The sequence below is a fragment of the Triplophysa rosa genome, linkage group LG19 (assembly GCF_024868665.1).
Source record: "Triplophysa rosa linkage group LG19, Trosa_1v2, whole genome shotgun sequence".
Taxonomy (NCBI): domain Eukaryota; kingdom Metazoa; phylum Chordata; class Actinopteri; order Cypriniformes; family Nemacheilidae; genus Triplophysa; species Triplophysa rosa.
In genome coordinates this window covers 9,611,397-9,624,350 of record NC_079908.1, presented here as the reverse complement: position 1 = coordinate 9,624,350, position 12,954 = coordinate 9,611,397, and the positions used below count along the sequence as shown (strand labels likewise).

Below are 12,954 nucleotides of genomic sequence, written 5' to 3'. Positions count from 1 at the left end.
AGTGGCCAAATATCATTTACTACAAATGTCAAACTCTTAGGGACAGGTCGTTCAGTGGTGTCTGTTACATATCAAATGGTCATTCTAGTCGTAAGGCGCACCCTAGCTTAGACAAGAGCTATAGCTTTCTGAATCTCAACATGGAGATGCTTGAATTTTAACCAGTTGAAGAGAAAACAGCAGCCACAGTTGCAGGTGCAATGTTTATATTACAATTTAAAAAATCCTAATTGTAATAATGTGTTATTGTGTCATTAATTACAAATCTTTACACCCAATATTTAGATAAAGAACATGTTTAATCTTTCTGTTTGCTCTACCTTTACTGAAAAGAGGAATTTTGCTACTTGTCCAAACAAGTTAAGTCAACACAGTTTTGTCACCACATGATTTTTTCAGGTTTATTTATCCAACTTAAACCATTCAAGTTGGGACTACATGAGTGATTTGTGTTGGAGAAGATAAATGAAGATTTTATGATCCAATAACTAAAAATATTTGAGTTGAGAATTTTAAATCAAAATATGAAACTTTAACATTTAAAAATATGTTTGTTTATCAAACATAAACCGGGCGCCCTGAACATATAGATCATGCCGAGTAAACAAAGATGTAATATGTGCAACTGATGTTTTTTTTATGTTAATCAAACATTTTTTCAGTGCTGCTAACAAGAAAAAAGCAAATATTATATATGGAATTATTCAAAATATAAATAATTAAAGTTTTGTATTGTCTTTGTAGATTTTAAAGATGTTTTTGTCAATAATAAAAGCATCAATGTCTAATGAAATTTAGTTAAAAACATCTGTTCTAAAGTATCTCTTATATACCTTTTCTGCCACTGAATAATGTATGAAAACGTATAAAGAATAATAATGTTAAATATCAAAATATGTTGATATCAATACTTAGAAATTATTCACACGTCACAATAATGTTACAAGTACACAATTATTTTCAAGGAAATGAATATGTCCTCTGTCAACATACATTGAAAGAATGGTATTGTCATAAAAAAGACCTTAAGAGACCATTAAAGTGTTTTTTGTGTTTTATTTGACAAATTTAAACTTTGCCCTCCTTTGTCACACAGGATACATGTAATCTGGCTACATGTTGAGGTCATTGACAGTACAATGAGATCATTTTGTTACAGTACATTCTTGTGCAAATAACCCCACTCAACATGTGGATACCGATGAACTCCAGTGGCCTTTGTCATTGGTTTCTGAGAAGAAGAACACACTGTGTGCAACTCTGCATGTTCTCTACTGGCTCAATGCAGATTTAAAAATGACATCACTGAGGCCTTCTGTACACCCTCATATCCTAACAAATACAGTACTTTATATCAAAGATCACATATATTATTTTAAGCATATTGTTGCTGTCCTTCTGCAACCTTGTATCATATTTTGTGATTTTTATCTTAAAATCACTATTATTAGTCACGCTTTATGTTTGTCACTGGGTTTTGCAATTATCTAACCAGTAAAAAGTATTTAAAAGTGCTTGTCGACTTTAACAACATAGTATTCAATTATTTAAAAACACACTGTTTTATCCCTTTCCTAAAAAACTGTGAATTTGGAACTCCGAGGTTTCGGAAGGACAGCAAATAAGAAATGCATTTTTAAGGAGACATCATACTTAATAATCCTTTCGACAGTTTAGACAGATTAAACAACACTTATTATTATCGACCGCAGATGATCTTATTTTATGTGTTGAATATAAAACATATCCAGTGTAACAGATGTACCTTTTCAAGTCAGACACCACAACATTTTCCATACTGCATGTATGGCACTACACACAGTTTTAAAGTTAAAGTGCTTAAAGCATACAAGCACATATTAACACACAAATGACATATAATCATATGATGGCTTAACTCAAATACTTTTTTTTCTGTGCATAATGCCAGGCTTCGTTTCACTAAGAATATACAGGCCCATTGCCATTGAAAGAGCAATGACCATTCCTGTGGATAGAAAATACAATTAAGGTTCAATTATGAATTCTGATTTTAATAAATAGATGGCAATAAATAGATTGTGATTAACATACCTGCAGAATCCCGTGGAACACTCTATATTGTCCTGACAATAAGCTCCATATGGTTTGAATCCCATTATTCGCCACAGAGGGGACATTCGTGCCATGCGATGCAGTATACGAGATTTTGGAAGATCGGTTTGTATCTCAGTGGTCACCACCGGCACACTAGATACCTAACACAGTTTCAGTTAATAGTAAATATCTAACATGCTGGTTAATAATAAGTTCTATATTCTATACTTTAATACAAAGTGTCAGATTTTCATTAAAAGACATTACACATTCAGTAAATTCTGTGAAAAAATATGTTGTCAAATAAGTTTTAAACCTACCTTAAATATCACCACGAACAAAAGCAACATGCAAAATCCAAACTTTGCCATGTTACAGCGATGCAGATGCATTATGGCAGTTTTTTTCCTAAAAGGAAGGTTTGCCTGTGTGTCCAGAGAAAAGAAATAGCACTCTCCACTGTATTTATAACCCTTCAACAGTGATTTTACCTCCCACCCTCCCTCTCACTTTCATTTACTGTCTCTCCTGCTCTGCACAGGACACATGGCCTGATACAATCACATGTTTAGTAAATGTTTACATAAGTTTACACAGGCATTAATGTTCAGTCATCTTCTGGAATAGGTCAATGGCAGTAAAACATTAGTCTCTCAGAAGTCCAATCCTACATGCTCTATTTAAAGAACAATCTACCATGTTACCAAGTATCACAGATATATTTAGCCATGTATATGAAGTATGTAATTCAACAAAACTGCACACACTATGATATTTCACTATAAAACAAGAAAAGCTATTTATATTTCTTTTTTTTAATGTGATTAATATGCACATGTTATCTCACAGTACACAGAACAAATACTACATAACAAATTATTCAATATGTAACATTTAGTGTTTTAAAGAAAAAATCATCCAATTATTTATATTAAGTATATGTCATGGTTCTGCCCCATCTTGTCTTGCTTTTCTTGACCTAGTGGCAGAAAAATTACAGAACCTTTTGTTTTACGTGGAGAGAGAAGTTTTGGCCCACTTGGCCTTCCACATTCTCTTTCTCTCCGGTGTGGCGTCTCTGTTCCCTCCATTTCGTCTCCTTAATTACTCGTTATTGGTTTCATGCCCCACACCTGTTCCCTCTTGATTTGTCCCCTTATTTAATGCCCCTGTGTCCTCTGTCTTGCGTTGGATCATTGTACTGTTATGTTGTGTTCGTGTCATCGTGCTGAGGTCCTGTGCTGAGGTCCTGTGCTGAGGTCCTGTGCTGAGGTCCTGTGCTGAGGTGCTGTGCTGAGGACCTGTGCTGTAGTCAGTTTAGTTTATTGTGGTTAATGTCAAGTGTGTTATTAGCTTAGTCTAGTTAGTCCTTGTTCATGTTTCCATGTTTTGTTATGTTCCCCATCGTGGGTCTTTGTTTTGTATTATTATTTTATTAAAAGTCTTGTTTAACCCCTTACCTCCAGTCTGCACTTGGGTCCTCTGTCAGTGTCTCACCTCACCCGAGAACCTTGACAGTATATTATATTATTATAAACTTATATTAACACATGATACACAGAAATTTCTTTGAATGAACAGGTCATTAAGTTAATTTTGATACATGTGGCCGGTCCATACTGTAATACAGTATGTGCATCCTCTTTCCCAGGCCCATAAAAAAAATCTAAAGCCATTAAGGGCAGGACAGACATAGTGGTTTGAAACAAAACTGAACAGGCTCTAAAAAAGGCAAATGTACAACCATACAATTTGTACATAGTGCAGAAGAATATGTTTTACTTAGGCGATATGTGTATGCAAAAATGTAAAAAGAACAGATTTTGTGAAAAATTTTAATATCTTCGCATAGTTCACCATGCAAGTTTGTGACTATGTATATTTTCAACTATTTTGTTTTAGACAATTACTTTATAATTTTATACCTGCAGTTTTAGTAATCTAATGTTAATTGAGATTCTGTATGGTTTTGTGCCATTACTCTTTTTTTGCCATAATATAACTTCTGTACTTTTGTGTCTCGTTGTATATTTATATTAAATGTATATTTAAAATCTAAACAAAACCTAAATATAAATCTAGATAGCCTACTTAAATGTTGATATTATAAAGTTCATGGACACGACCACCGATTCAGACGATGAAAGTTCAGAATAAGTGATCAAAGTAATTGAACAGAATGATCCGGTCCTCACCATTTATGTATTTAACCGGTACAAAATGAAAATCCATGTACGCTTTTTTCCAAATTGGGAACAGTTTTGATCTTTGAAGACAACACAAAGTCCATAGCACGTTGTAGTAGTTTACCTTCTTGCGTGTCCAATGTGTTTAATTTCAGTATGACGAAAGGGTACTACTACACAGTCACCAATAGATGGCAATATTAAACTGGTTTCAGTGCCTATTTATAGTGTTTGTCAATCTTTGCTATTGTTATTATTTTCCAGAATATAACAGCCTAACTGTTAATAACATTTATTTACATTGTCTTGTGTATACTTTATTTTTTAAAATCAATAAAAACAGCATTTGCACGTTATTTCCAGTTAGACGGTGTTAATCGAGAGCTAGTGCATCATCTGATCGTCCCTCGGTTATAGATGTCTGTCGGGGATTGGACGTCATACGCATCTGAGTGACATACGATAGCAAACAAGGTAAATGTTCAACTAGTTACGCTTTGCATTGACAGTTAACTTGTGTTTTGTTGACTTTATGAATACATACTTTAGCAATCTAACTTGACGGCACGAAATCACAGTTTATATAATGTAAAGAATATGACCGTTAGTTAGCAATCCGCCTTCTTTAGCAATCCTGCTAATTTGCTAAGAGGTGTGTTTTTTCCAAAGTAATCTTCGCAGTTTTTCACTGTTGACAGCTTTAATCGGGTTTGCATAAATGTTGTTAGTGAAATTTCTACGCCGTGCTGCAGACTTTGTGCATGTTTTACATTTTATTTGGGCAGCTATTTGGCTAAGCTAAAATGACCTATATCTGAAGTTTGCTGATGTCATTTGCTATGGTTTAGTAACAGGAGGTAAACCCATGCTAATATCCTGGACACACAGATAACACCCAATCATTATACAACGTGACAGTACATTACAATGTAATACATACATATACACATAATTTGTTTTGTTAATAATACTTAATAATCATCATTTTCCAGTATTCACATTTCTTATATTCATTGCTTACCATTCAGAGTAATTACATTTACGCATTTGGCAGACGCTTTTATTATCCAAAGCGACTTACATTGCATTATCCTATACATTTGAGCTACAGGAAAGCTATATAATAAATGAAAATCAATGGCGACGATGTGAGTCATAGCTTGCAGCCATGCAAGTTACTGTTCAATCTAGATTGAATGGTAAACATTAATAGTAAGGTGGGTCCTGTCAAGCTTTAACTTTAATGGAGTTTCTTACGCTCAGGTCAAAGGACATTTCTATGTCCGGGACAGTCTGGAGGAAAGATGGAAAACACAGGCTATTGTGGCGAGAGCTTCAACAGCCTGCAGAGTGGGACCAGCGATGAGGATATGGTGGAGATCGCAGGAGCAACTCTGGACTTCTCCAGCACAGATGACGTGCCACCTCTGGACCGGGACTGTTCCTCGGGTAAGTCTCGCATTTCTCCATGTGATCAGCGACACCAGCTGTGTTTATTGTGTTGATCTCTGTGGCATTAGACAAAGAGGGCTGAAAGTGGCTCCGATGTGAAAAAGTAGAAAAAAGAACATGTACAGTGTGAATACAAGTCATATTATTTCTCTAACGTTATTATCTCGTCACTTGATATCGGTTTAGGGGCAAATGCGTAATGTATAGGTCTCCAGCGTTTGTGCGTGTGTGAGAAAATAGTGGTGAGAAAACGCTGAGGTCACCACTTTGGTATTTGCCCACACACACACACACACAGAAAAGCCTGACAAATCCTTTTATCAGCCAGATCAAAGTCTCCCCTCTAGTTATTTCTACTGTATCTAGTTTCGTATGGTGTCACTGGTGTCAGAATTACATCTGTTTCCCTTGAACTTCCTCAGTGTTTGATACCAGTTGCTTTCTAGGGAGCTTTGTTTAGTCTGCTTCTTAGACCACTGTGGTAAGTGGTTAGGGACTTCCACAGTGCATGTGTGTCATAATACTAATATATTTTCTGTGCAGCATTGATATTTTAAGTCATTCTGAGCTTAAGCTTGAGTTCTTGAAATTGGACAATTATTAACTGTTATTGCTGTGTTTTTCTGTCGTGTAAGTTAATTTCCTGGTACTGGTAAAATCATTCTGATAAAAGTCATGTGAAGGGCTGTAAGCAGCCGGATTGTTCACAACCATAAACGTAAACGAACAATGTGATGAATAAGGCATTCCACCTGAGGCATTTAGCCATCGCATTTGGTTATTTGTTTTACCTGCATGTGTCTCTTATCTGTGCAGGTGCTTCATATGGAGGTTTAGATGGACCTAATGGGGTTCCTAAACTGATGGATTTGCTAGATGAGCCGGTGCCTGGGGTGGGCACATATGAAGACTTCAACACCATTGATTGGGTCCGGGAGAAATCCAAAGACAGGGATCGCCATCGAGAGGTTCTCAGTATTTTCACCAAAAATCATTTACTTACCAACACGTGTTATACTCAACTTATTTGTACTCATTTGTGGTCAATTGCTTTGCATGTTAGATTGCCACCAAGAGTAAAGAGTCTACCTGGGCTCTGATGAAAAGTATCAGCGACGCTTTCTCTGGCTGGCTACTCATGCTGCTCGTGGGACTGATGTCAGGTTTGTCCTTCAATTTACTAAAACATCACTTAAGATTGTTTCAGAATGTGTTTTTAGCCTGTATTCTCTTTTATATTAGGTGCCCTGGCTGGTGGCATTGACATCTCTGCCCATTGGATGACGGATCTAAAGGAGGGTGTGTGTCTGAACGGCTTCTGGTTCAACCATGAGCACTGCTGCTGGACTTCTAATGAGACCACTTTCCAGGAGAGGGACAAGTGTCCTAATTGGAAGAGCTGGGCTGAGCTCATTGTGGGTACCAATGACGGGCCTTTCGCCTACATTATGAATTATTTGATGTACGTCTGCTGGGCTCTGCTTTTCTCTTTCCTGGCGGTGTCTTTGGTCAGGGCCTTTGCCCCCTATGCATGTGGCTCTGGGATACCTGAGGTAAGCAAAAGAGTTTCAGTGCTGGTTTCATAATCTGGCTTTTTAACTTGTGGAAAGGGTGAATGTGACATTTAGTTTGACATGGTTAATGAAATGGTACACTTTTCTTGTTCCTGTTTTGATGTGTTAGATCAAGACCATACTGAGCGGGTTTATCATCAGGGGTTATCTGGGTAAATGGACTTTAATGATCAAGACCATCACCCTGGTGCTGGCTGTGTCATCTGGTCTCAGTCTGGGAAAAGAAGGACCTCTGGTCCACGTAGCCTGTTGTTGTGGCAACATTCTGTGTCACCTGTTCACCAAGTACCGCAAGAATGAGGCAAAGAGACGAGAGGTACGATGAATAGAAGAAAATGTGCTGAGGAACGCTCAGGGGTCATCAATATATTTTTAATGACTTTTCTATCTGAAAAATGTTCTATTCTTTTCTGTTTTGAATGACTTTTTCCACACTTTGGTTTCCTGTTACTATAAGAAACTGAGCAACAGCACGTGTTACTGATTAATTATGGATGATATGACCATTTTAAAGCATAAATAGATTTAAAAAAGCTAATGGACTATGATCACTGTTAGGATTTGGGAAGGAATGCAGTAACTTGAAAATGAAAATGATCTTCTGTGTCTTGCTCTAAAAACACATTTGTTGTTACATTTTTGCGGCTTCATACTGAGGACATTCTGGTCGCCTGTTTTTGTGGTTTCATGTTGTAAACTCATTCTGAGAATGTTGACATCAAGAAGCCGAGACCAAACATAAGATCCCGTTTTATTTTGATATTTCAGGGAATTTGTTGATTCAATCCTTTTCTGTGATAAGCCTGGTGTATTGTTGAGCTTTCTTTTGTTTTTGTCTCCACTAGGTTTTGTCTGCTGCTGCGGCTGTTGGTGTGTCCGTAGCTTTTGGTGCCCCTATCGGAGGTGTTCTCTTCAGTCTGGAAGAGGCAAGCATACTTGCGGTCCATCTAGGGTCATGACCATGATTGGACCAATACTAAATCTCAATCCAATTTCTCCTGTAGGTGAGTTATTATTTCCCTCTGAAGACGCTGTGGCGGTCTTTCTTTGCTGCGTTGGTGGCTGCCTTCACCCTTCGCTCCATCAATCCGTTCGGTAACAGCAGGCTGGTGCTGTTCTATGTGGAATTCCACTCCCCGTGGCACTTGCTGGAGCTGATACCCTTCATCCTCCTGGGTATTTTTGGAGGAATCTGGGGCGCCTTTTTCATCCGAGCAAACATCGCTTGGTGCCGTCGGCGTAAGACCACGCGGCTGGGTCATTACCCTGTCCTGGAAGTGCTGGTTGTTACAGCGATCACGGCTTTGCTGGCGTTTCCCAACAGCTACACTCGCATGAGCACCAGCGAGCTGATCTCGGAGTTGTTCAATGATTGCGGCCTGTTGGATTCTTCGCAGCTCTGTAACTATGCCAACATGAGCGTTACCAAGACCAACAGCAATGCTCTGCCCGACAGGCCGGCGGGACATGACGTTTACACGGCCATATGGCAGCTGTCGCTGGCTCTGGTCTTTAAGATGCTCATCACTGTGGTGACCTTTGGCATGAAGGTATGTCACATTAACACCTCAAAGGCTTGATCATTCAGGACCAGTTTAACGCCAAATTGTGATAAACAAGGACAGATGTTATATAAAAATGACTTTTTTGATTTTGTTGACCTTTCCTCTATGTGCCCCAACAGGTGCCGTCTGGTCTCTTCATTCCTAGTATGGCAGTAGGTGCGATTGCGGGTAGGCTGCTTGGTGTGGGCATGGAGCAGTTGGCATATTACCACCATGACTGGATCATATTTAGAGGCTGGTGCTCACCTGGAGCTGACTGCATCACCCCAGGCCTCTACGCTATGGTGGGCGCTGCTGCCTGCTTGGGTAAGTACGTTAAAGGGAGTTCAACCAAAGTTCACCCAAAAATAAAAATTCTGTCACTGTTCAAAAACAAAAGAAGATATTTTGAAAAGTGCCTCAGTGGTTTTGTGTCTATATAATGTAATGACACATGGGTGAGTAAACGAACTTTCATTCAACGCTGAGCCATTAATAATGGTTTGCTCTTTTATGTCCACCGAAACTGATCCGTCTTTCATACGCAGGTGGTGTGACTCGTATGACCGTCTCTTTGGTGGTCATCATGTTTGAGCTCACGGGTGGTCTGGAATACATCGTGCCTCTAATGGCCGCCACCATGACTAGTAAATGGGTGGCAGATGCTTTGGGTAGAGAGGGTATCTACGAGGCCCACATCCGTCTCAACGGCTACCCCTTCCTGGAGTCTAAGGAGGAGTTCAGCCACAAGACTCTGGCCATGGACGTGATGCGTCCTCGACGTTGCGACCCACCGCTCTCAGTAATAGTGCAGGACGGGATGAGCGTGGAGGAAGTCGAGACACTCATTGCTGAAACGTCGTACAGCGGTTTTCCAGTGGTGGTCTCGCACGAGTCACAGAGGCTTGTGGGCTTTGTGTTGCGCAGGGATCTGATTATCTCTATTGGTAAGAGTATACCGCACTGTGGCTTTTATTATGGGCAATTTCATGAAACCGGAAACTACTGATTTTGCAAACTGAATCTTATTTGTTATAGTGCTTGTTATTGTTTCTGTCACAAAAATAACATTTAGCCTAAGAGGACTTGGTATATAAATAGATATGATATGATACTTTATTGTCATACTAGTCTGAAAGTTGTCTTGCATGACAATACAATATTTGCACAAAAATCTACAAAACATCTGACATACACAAAACAAGCTCATACCACCTTACAACAAAATAACATCATGTAACAATACCTTTACACAAACACCAATATTTCCATCGCATATCTTGATGGAATGAAGTATCATAACTTTCATGAAACTTTGTCTTTTGGGGCCAGACAGTCTAAAGCAAATGAATGACAAGGTTTTCATTGTTGGTTTGGTGATCCGTTCCATCTAAACCCTACAATTATAATCTCTTACTGTATTTGTCATGTCAGTGGATTGTGTTTTACAGAGGGTTTATTATTCTCTATTTCCCTCTGGTAGACAATGCTCGCCAGCGTCAGGAGGGTGTGGTTAGCCCTTCCAGAATCTTCTTCACCGAATACACACCTCCACAGCCACCCAATAGCCCTCCCCCACTGAAGCTTCGTGGCATCATGGATCTGAGCCCTTTCACCGTTACCGATCACACTGCCATGGACATCGTGGTGGACATCTTTCGGAAATTGGGACTGCGCCAGTGTCTGGTCACTCACAACGGGTAAACGCTTATTTCAAAACTACAGCCACAGAAAAAATAAAGAGATTTTCATTTAATCAGCATTTCTACATGTATTGTGGCCGGTCCAGTCCAGTGTCTGTTGAATTTCAACAAAATCAAACCTCAGGAGTGACATAAAGTCATCCAACAGCAATGTGAAAGACTGAGATAAAAATCCAGGTTATCGCATAAAAAATAACTTAAAAAATAAGAATAATAATTTTTACTTGACCTAAATACATGTACAAATATTACTGTTGTATTGCTTAAAAGTAAATATGAACTTGTTTTCTTTGCAGTATTAGAGGTCTGAAAAAATACAGAGCATCTTTTCTGTTATTTTGACCTGATTCTCCATTTTTAATTTTCTGCAAATAAATTCAAATAGAAACAATATTTTTATTTAAAACATAATTTATTTAAAAATGTAAAATATTGTTAGTATGAATGAAGCAAAAATGAGAACTTTACCTAAACACATACCTATAAATAGTAAATTCAGAAAAATGTGAAAATGTTTTTTCTTCCCTGCAGACGTTTACTGGGCATCATCACCAAAAAGGACATTCTGAAACATATGGCCCAGATGGCCAACCGAGATCCTGACTCTATTCTCTTCAACTGATGCGCCTAACTGGCCGTTATGAATCAGTAGCCAGTTTGAAACCACCCGTTGGGCAGAAAACACCAGTCTGGCCAAATGATTTGCACTACAGAACTGTCAGTACTGGATTAGAGTCCATACACACTGTGAAAACCATTTTGTTGAGACTCACTGGTGCAAGCGCTACAGCTACAGAATGGAGAACGTACAGAAGCAACACATTTCTATGCACTCCAGCACATTGCTTAAGAGGTGGGACTGAGTCTGCGCAAGTAGCCAACCTATCATAACATATCAAGACTTACAATTGTACCACACAGTCAAAGGAGAACAAATTGCTAAAATTAAATCAGTCCTAACACTTGTAGCGCTGATCACCTCTGTAGCATAACAAGTAAGTTACTATTCCTGCAAAATATGAACATTCACCTACATGGCCTCTGTTAGATCATATATACTGAAGCCCAAAACACATCTACACCAATCATCTTTCATGACTATAATTAAGGGAAGTTTAAGGTACGTCAAAAGGAATCTCAGTGATATGTACATCTTCTAAAAGTTCACTTGGCTTCCATCATGCCATGGGTGTTGAAGTTTTATTATTTGTTGTTTACATGTTCATTTTTCCTTTTTTTTATTGCACGAGCACTTGCAAGTATTCCAGCCTCTGAAAGCTCTTAGGCAGAATGTTATTTCGTTTTTATTTCTAAGGCAGGAGTGTAGGTTTTTTGAGCATGATGATTTACATTTTCCCCACAATTTAAACTTGTTTTTTTTACAATTATTCCAGAGTTGGGCTGTTTTTCGGTGAGCATGTATTGTGTGACAGGCAACACTGTTCTGCCAACTGATGAGTTGCATTTAGGATGTTTTGATCTTCATGTGCTTCTTTTCAAATCTAAACTTTACGTGCTTTTAAAACGTGTTCATGACACCACTGTTAAAACCGGGAAGTCGTATGAGGCATTTCCCTATGCAATGCTTTTGGAACATGGGATTACTGCGGTATTCCATTCCATTCCATTACACCTTTTTTACTCAACTGTCAAGAGCATTGATCGGCCATTGTATTATGAATTGCTTCTATGATCACAAAAGCACCCTGCAGGTGTCCATTGCTGAAATTACTGTAAGGCCCTCAGGTTTCATCCATTACCAAATGCTACCTGCACAAAACTCAGCCTACCATTTTATTCCATTGACATGCATGTTGATATTTAATCTGAGCATGCAAAATGTAGTCATCTGAATTGTGTAATTTCCTCATATTCATAACCAACCCAGATTGTTTAATTGTTTACAGCCTGCAGCGTCTTTGAATAATTCCCCTGCGTACCACACCACTATATGTTTCTAAAATCATTCACAGCGGGACACAGAATGAAGGCGTTATAGATCATTTTAAACAGTGCTGGAACATACACTTTTTTTTGTAGACGCTGTTCGAAAATAACAGTGGCTATCATATATAGTTTATATATTGTGAAGACTCATTAGCTGCATTTCACAGTATTTTCATTTATTTCTGTCTATTATTTTTAATTAAAGGCCACTTCGTGACAAAAGAGCATTGTGGACTGATCATTGTTTGAAATTTGTAATGATTCTCTGCATTCATTTGTTGGGTTATTTGTACTCATTGTTTAAATTGTGTATACTGCTTGTTTTTTAACATTGTCGTTTATGCATTAGTGTTAAATATGAATGTCACATTATCCATGTAATTTATTCATAAGCACAACATGAAATACAGTAACATGTAACTTGCTCCAGTGTTTCTTTTTGATTTGGTTGTGCACACATTACAGTTCTTTG

The 12,954-nt window shown here is 38.2% G+C and overlaps 2 protein-coding genes across 2 annotated transcripts; one reads left to right on the top strand and one right to left on the bottom strand.

The window, feature by feature from the left end:
- Nucleotides 1-1,476: 1,476 nt before the first annotated feature.
- Nucleotides 1,477-2,494, bottom strand: si:dkey-22f5.9 (liver-expressed antimicrobial peptide 2-like). The gene is made up of 3 exons (XM_057361057.1): nt 2,397-2,494; nt 2,074-2,237; nt 1,477-1,987 (listed from the first exon to the last, which is right to left on the bottom strand). Exons 1-3 carry the CDS (start codon nt 2,466-2,468, stop codon nt 1,942-1,944), a joined length of 282 nt encoding a protein of 93 aa, XP_057217040.1. The 5' UTR covers nt 2,469-2,494; the 3' UTR covers nt 1,477-1,941.
- Nucleotides 2,495-4,656: 2,162 nt separating this feature from the next.
- clcn5a (chloride channel, voltage-sensitive 5a) lies at nt 4,657-12,906 on the top strand. The gene is made up of 12 exons (XM_057360617.1): nt 4,657-4,736; nt 5,526-5,711; nt 6,531-6,682; nt 6,778-6,877; nt 6,957-7,267; nt 7,398-7,604; nt 8,134-8,214; nt 8,293-8,838; nt 8,973-9,159; nt 9,381-9,779; nt 10,316-10,532; nt 11,067-12,906. The coding sequence occupies exons 2-12, from the start codon at nt 5,567-5,569 to the stop codon at nt 11,155-11,157; spliced, it is 2,436 nt and encodes an 811-aa protein (XP_057216600.1). The 5' UTR covers nt 4,657-4,736; nt 5,526-5,566; the 3' UTR covers nt 11,158-12,906.
- Nucleotides 12,907-12,954: the final 48 nt, after the last annotated feature.

Bases quoted from the DNA above. Each gene is read 5' to 3' on its own strand.
- si:dkey-22f5.9 (XM_057361057.1), bottom strand. From the start codon at position 2,468: ATGCATCTGCATCGCTGTAACATGGCAAAGTTTGGATTTTGCATGTTG. The intron at 2,238-2,396 runs GTAGGTTTAAAA...AAACTGTGTTAG, and splicing joins TGTTCGTGGTGATATTTAAG to GTATCTAGTGTGCCGGTGGT. The intron at 1,988-2,073 runs GTATGTTAATCA...TTCTATCCACAG, and splicing joins TGTTCCACGGGATTCTGCAG to GAATGGTCATTGCTCTTTCA.
- clcn5a (XM_057360617.1), top strand. From the start codon at position 5,567: ATGGAAAACACAGGCTATTGTGGCGAGAGCTTCAACAGCCTGCAGAGT. The intron at 5,712-6,530 runs GTAAGTCTCGCA...TTATCTGTGCAG, and splicing joins GGACCGGGACTGTTCCTCGG to GTGCTTCATATGGAGGTTTA. The intron at 10,533-11,066 runs GTAAACGCTTAT...TCTTCCCTGCAG, and splicing joins TGTCTGGTCACTCACAACGG to ACGTTTACTGGGCATCATCA.